Source organism: Triticum urartu, chromosome 5A, assembly GCF_056163025.1.
Source record: "Triticum urartu cultivar PI428250 chromosome 5A, HENAU_Tu73, whole genome shotgun sequence".
NCBI lineage: Eukaryota > Viridiplantae > Streptophyta > Magnoliopsida > Poales > Poaceae > Triticum > Triticum urartu.
In genome coordinates this window covers 439106161-439112794 of record NC_141877.1, presented here as the reverse complement: position 1 = coordinate 439112794, position 6634 = coordinate 439106161, and the positions used below count along the sequence as shown (strand labels likewise).

The 6634-nt window shown below is 44.2% G+C and overlaps 1 protein-coding gene across 1 annotated transcript; it reads right to left on the bottom strand.

Moving 5' to 3' along the window:
• Window positions 1-546: 546 nt before the first annotated feature.
• LOC125556147 (aspartic proteinase nepenthesin-1) lies at window positions 547-2109 on the bottom strand. Its single transcript, XM_048718932.2, has one exon. The coding sequence runs from the start codon at window positions 2066-2068 to the stop codon at window positions 734-736; it is 1335 nt and encodes a 444-aa protein (XP_048574889.2). The 5' UTR covers window positions 2069-2109; the 3' UTR covers window positions 547-733.
• Window positions 2110-6634: the final 4525 nt, after the last annotated feature.

The window sequence follows — 6634 nt, the reverse complement described above, 5'->3', positions numbered from 1 at the left end:
ATGTGCAAGTTCTAAGACCTCTGATGTATTTACCTCTTTTCCTTGCATAGGTACAGTGTGTATATATGCCAGTTTCTCTTCTCAGCAAGTCGATATAACATATAGATTGGGTTTTCCTTGCTCCCCATATTATCAATTTTTCCTGCTACCTTCACCTTCTGCTGCTAGCCTGCTACTATCCCTTTGACAATAATTTCCTATCACTGTTTAAATCTTACTGTGCAAGCCAACTGGTTTTGGATGGTTGATCTAGTATGATGTACAGGCTCCCATTTACACAACTTCTTTTCCTTCACACTGGTGCAGGTGAAAACGAGCATCAAATGTCAGGATAAATAAAGGCAGAAGCTACTGAATTACAGCAGCTGTTCTAAAGCTATCACTGTTATTACTCAAAGAGCCATCAGCACCAGTTCCATTTCCATCAAAATGAAACTAAAGTCGTGATCAGATGGATAACTATACTCCCCTAACGAGAAAGGCAGCGCTGCTGCTAGTTCTTCGGGGGAAAAAAACCGGTGATCATCTGATGACCTTTTGCAGAGGTAGCCAAGAATCTGATGAATTCAATATCTCATAGGATACAGATGATCAACCCACTGTTAAGACCCTCGCCAAGCACCAAATCTACGACATTAGTACGAGAACACACATGAAAAATGGCGGAATTATGCATAAAACGTACAGAAATTGTGAAGGGGCGCTAAACGTGCCTACGTGAGCAGAGCTATGACTAGATGAGGTCGCACGGCGCAGGGATGAAGGACAGGAAGCTGTTCTCGTTGTCGTAGAGCACGTGGAAGTTGGCGTGCTGGAAGCTGCCGATGATGGAGCCGTCGTCGGACGGCGCCATCGCCAGGCACAGGTTCCCCGTGCTGCCGTCGATCAGCATGTAGTTCTCCAGCGGCAGATCCATGTCCGCCCCGTCGAAGTGGAACATGAGCTCCGGCATCGACACCACCCTCTTCGGCGGCGGCGGCCACTTGAAGCACGTGCTCAGGTCGTCCGGCGACGTGACGTTCGCCAGGGGCAGCCCGACCTGCGCCACGAACGCCTCGTGCACCTTGTCGTACGCTGGCTGCGCCAGGTACGTGATCGTGGAGCCGGAGTCGATGATGACCCCGCCGGTGCCGTCCTCCTCGTTGATGGCGAACACCGACGGCTCGACGGCCAGCCGGTCGCCGCCGACGCTGATGCCCGTCATGTTCAGGTAGTACATGGTGGGCAGCGCCGGGTTGATGATGAACGGCGTGGACTGCACCGGCCCGCTGTCGCTGGTGCTAGTGCTGTTGAGCGTGGCGTAGGCGCCGAAGTAGAGCCGGCTCGGCACCGGCGACATGAACGAGGTGAGGCAGTAGGAGAACCTTGGCGCCCCGAGCTGGCTCACCAGGGACAGCGGCCCCCGCCCGAAGCCGACCATGCCGGAGCCGTTGAAGAGCGAGCCCGCGTTGAGGTTCCCGCACCCGAAGGCGATCCTCGGCACGGTGACCCACGTCCCGTTGGTGCCGAACGTGAAGGTCTCGTTGGCGAGCACCCCGGCGGTGTTGGCGCTGTCGCCGTAGAAGTACTGGTAGACGCACGTGTTCTGGTAGCAGAGCGGGTAGTAGAGTGCGCCGCACATCGGGGACGAGCAGGAGAGCTTCGCGTACGAGCTGGAGCGCGCCGGGTCGAAGTAGGGCGTGGGCTGGTCGACGCAGAGCATGCACGGCGCGCACTGCGTCCAGATGAGGTCGCTGCCGGTGTCGAGGATGGCGGAGTAGTACCGCGGCGGCGTGCCGATGGCCATGCTCATCAGGTACTCGCCCTGGCTGGCCTGCACCAGGATGCGCGCCGCGGTGAGCGCGTCCGCGGCCGTCGCCAGCGACTGCAGCGCGCCCACGCGGGACCTGCTCCGGCGCACCGCGCGGGCGAGCAGCTGCGCGTCCGTGTACCCCGCGCCGGCGTCGACGTGCGTGAGCGTGGCCTGGAAGCCGAAGCCAAAGCCGCCGTCGGGATGCGTCGCGCCGGCGACGGCCGCGGAAAGGAGCAGCGGGAGCAGGACGAGCAAGACCGCCGCGATGCTTGCCATTTTGGAGCGGCGCGGTGGCGAGCGCGGCACGCTACGGCTGTGATGGGGATGCAGTGAGCGTGAAGACTTCTCGGATTCGTGGTATATATACCGTGTTCACTGACTCCATGCACATGCGTGTGAGTAGCTCGACACTGATCCGGAGGAATCAAGGGTCTGTGCATGGTGCTGTGAATTAACAAAGCTAACGTAGAGCAGGGAACTACGTTACGGTGATCTGGTCATGGAGCAGGGAATTTTGGGCATGGGAAACTTGGCACTTGCAGACTGCAATAATGCATGCACCGCGGTAAAAATATAAGCACTTCGTCTCTTTGCTCCGTCGAATCGATGCCGGCCAGCGTGGGAGGTATGGAGATCTGCGATCGTGCGCATATGGAACTCCAATCAGTGTACAGAATTCGGAGGTGAGCGAGGTGCGTCGATCTCACGGAGAAGGCTTGCGAGGCCCGAGCCATGTGCAGCAGCCAACGGGAACGAGGGCCGCCGGGATCGGTTACATCGGAGTCGGCAACCGGGCACGCGAGGGGAGCAGGAGCAGCAATCTGGACATTCAACCGCGTTTACGTCACCGAATTCTGCGCGGATTTTGATTTCCTGCCCCTCGGATGCTGGAGCCCATGCGTAACGGGCACGGCAGCTCGCAACTTGGCTTGCTTGTGTGGCATCAAGGAAGCATTCGTGCAATGCCATGTCGCCATGTGGATGCACGAGCAGTTTTGAATTCGCCAGAGGTGTGCATATCAAGTCATTATACGGGTGTCTGGATCCAAAACGTATGCATAAAGTCATTATACGGGTGTCATTATACCGGTCTGGTTCAGGGATGAAATTCGAGCCTCTTGGCTTGGCTCGTTAGAGCTCGTTGAGATAACAAGTTACCTCAACTTGACTTTTTACCATAGCGAGTCCGTATTCAAAATTTGCTAGCTCGTAACTTGTTAAAATCACTATTCTAACCAAAAAAAACTTGTTAAAATCGTTATAAATGTGATTTTTTTATATGTAGTTACTATTCATCATCCAGGGTGCAGAATAAGTTATTCTTCATCCGAGGTAATCTTACGATCATTTCATAATTAAATTACGTTTGCAATTTAAATAGTTATATTCCTATTGATTCATTACGTAAAATTTGGCATAAGAAAATAAAAATATAGATCATAAAACAAGAAAATTTACAGTTTATGTGTATTTTACACTATGTTTTTACGTTTGTAATTTTACATAACATAAAATATTTTTTACAACGATTATATATTTTCTTACGGTCTCTTTTTACGTCGGAAATAAGAGAAAAGTTACGGAACGTAAAATTACGGGGCATTGATGGTAAAATAGAGGAGGTGAAGAATAACTATTCCTCACCCAGGGTGACGAATAACGCGACCCTTTTTTTAAAAGCTCTGTCTCTGCATTGTTATGATGTGCACAACCATATATTTTTATTATATAGCTAACTAGTGGAGTTACCCGCGTATTTGCGCGGCTAGATTTTGTGTAAGAATTTGTTAGTTTTTGTGTGTGTTTCAAACTAAACGCTATATTATTGTAAAATTATAAATTATACCTCAAGCTAAATTAGTTACTCGTAACGTGTGTTATTTTTTATGGTTTTTGTTTGATAAATTATGTAGAAAGATGAAACTTAAATATGTTTATTGGAAAAACAACATTTTTTTAGTCAACCACGTTAGTATTTGGTAACAGACTATTAATTTAAAAGAAAGGAATCAATCATGTTTGTAATCAATACCAAATCAATACATAACAGGCTATTTGATAGTAATCACGCCCGTTTCTTCTTGGACCCCGATAACTCCCGATCGTTCGTTCTGGAAGAGCACCAGACCGAACGACTCATTCGCTCGGGGATGCACCTTTTACCGAACGAAAAGGTTCGGGATGAAACCCCTCCAGCTCGAACTACCCCCATCAGCACGATCTAAAAAAGGCCCCGATAGCCCATTTTGCTGGGCCTCTTCTCAGACGTGAATAGAAAGCCCGAAAAATCAGGAAAAGTAAAACAAAAAACAAAAACATTAAAAAAATGAAGAAGAAAAAGGAACTCCTTGCCTTTAAAACAAAAAAAAGGTTTAGTGTAAAATTGCCATGGTTGCTGATCCACTTGATTAACAAAAAGACATTAACAAATCAGTTTGCCATGATTAGAAAAGGTAAAAAAAATGCCATGTTTCAGACGATAAAAATGCCATGGTAGCAGAAAATAACTTTGCAGTGGTTAAAAATGATTATTTGGATATGGAAAAAGATCCAAAATTGCCATGGGTGTAACTTAAAGATTTCCCCGTTCAAAAACGACAACTTTGCCATGGCAAATAAACATCTTAAGTAACCATGGTAACGTTCTTCGAATAAGATATGACAAAGGCACTACCTTTTTTAATAAAATTGCCATGTTAATGGAAACATTTTTGAAACATCTTCAGTTGCCATCACTACGAAGTCTACACTACGAAAAGTTGCCATGAAGCTTGCATATATATGTATACAACATGGGAAAAGAAATGAAGTTTACACTGCGAAATTTGCCACCATGGCAACATGTGAAAAAATATATATGGTCAAAAAATGTTTCTCTAAACACATAGAAAATTTTGTAAAAAATGGAGAAAGCATCTTAACTTTTAATGATATCGTACATGTAATCGCTATGACAAAACAGATTTTAAAGGATCAAAACATTTTGCCGTGGAAAAACAAATTTGGAAGAACAACAGTTGTCATCTTCTCAAACTAATATGTAATGGCCATGGCAAACATTCTTCGGAACCAAGGCAAAAAATTGCATTTAGTTGCCATGGAAAAAAACACATCTATAAAAAATACTGATTTTAGTTGCCATGGCAAGTTTGCCATGTTTTTGAACATCTTAGGTTGCCATGTTTTCGAACATCTTTAGTTACCATGGCAAGCCTGCCATGTTTTTTTAACAAACTTAATTAAAATAAGATTGCCATGTTTTTGAACGTCTTAAGTTGCCATGGCAAGTTTGCCATGTTTTTGAACATCTATAACTTTGCCATGTTTTCGAACGTCTTTAGTTGTCATGGCAAGTTTGCCATGTTTTTGAACATCTTAGGTTGCCATGGCAAGTTTGCCATGTTTTTGAACATCTTAATTAAAAAAGTTTGACATGTCTGACATGTTTTTGAACAAACTCAATTAAAAGAAATTTGTCATGATGCGTAGATTATAGTTGCCATGGGCCATTAACTAAATTTGTCGTGGTTCAGAAAGCAAATTTTTCCATGATACATAGCCTAATTCAAAAAAATTAAATTGCCATCGTGCATGCTCTAAATTTGCCATCATGCATAGACTATAGTTGCCATGGCCCTAAATTTGCCATGGTCATTTTTTTTAAAATGTCATGGTACATACACACAATTTGCCATGTTGCGTCGACTATAGTTGCCACGGGCCTAAATTTGTCATGGTCTAAAAAGGAAATTTGGCATGGCTAATTTTAAAATGAAAAAAAATGCCATGGTACATACCCTAAAATTTGCCGTGGCGCATAGACAAATAGTTGCCATGTGCCATTAACTAAATTTGTTGTGGTCCAGAAACCAAAAAATGCCATGATGCATAGACTAAATTTTAAAATAAAAATGGTCATGGTGGATACACTAAAAATTGCCATGATGCATAGACTATAGTTGCCATGATTGATAAACTAAATTTACCATGGTCAAACGAAATATCCATGGGCATGTGGAAAATTCAATAATTCATAAACAATTGTCATGGTATAAATAGTATTTTTACCATGTTTTCGCACATCTTTAGTTTGCCGCGGCAAGTTTGCAAATGGTTTTGAGAATTTTAAAATGACATGGCAAGTTTGCCGTGGTTTTGAACATCTTAAGTTGCCATGGCAAGTTTGACATGTTTTTGACCATCTATACCTTTGCCATGGCAAGTTTGCATGTTTTTGAACATGTTAATTAATAAAGTTTTTGTTTGCCATGTTTTTGAAAAAACCTAATTAAAAGAAGTTTGCCATGTTTTTGCACATAGTTAAGTTTGCATGGCAAGTTTGCCATGTTTTTGAACATCTTAATTGCCATGGCAAGTTTGTCATGTACTATAACTTTGCCATGTTTTTAGCATGTTAAGTTGTCGTGGCAACTTTTCTGATAAGCGACGTCGAACATAGACCTACAAACACCACAAAAAATGACACACCTTAAATTTGCCATCTTGGAGACACAAAACTAACCATGCAAAAAAGGCACGATTCGTTCACCACGGGTTGAACACCTCCTAACCCCCCTGCTTGAGACACACTACTAGTGATAAAAAATGTTGTGATAGCTACAAATGAGAACTGAACTTACTGTACAAATATTCAGTTATATATCAAGGCTGCAAATGTTTGTGTGTTTTGTAAAATAGCATGCTAAAATGTTTGATTGTTTTTATCTGTCTAAAAATCAGCACGGCAACTTTGTACATGACACAATCTTTGAGCATGGCAAAAATTATTCTAATTCTATGATGGTATCAGGTAAACTTGTATATGGTCATGGACAGTGAAAC

Bases quoted from the DNA above. Each gene is read 5' to 3' on its own strand.
- LOC125556147 (XM_048718932.2), bottom strand. From the start codon at position 2,068: ATGGCAAGCATCGCGGCGGTCTTGCTCGTCCTGCTCCCGCTGCTCCTT.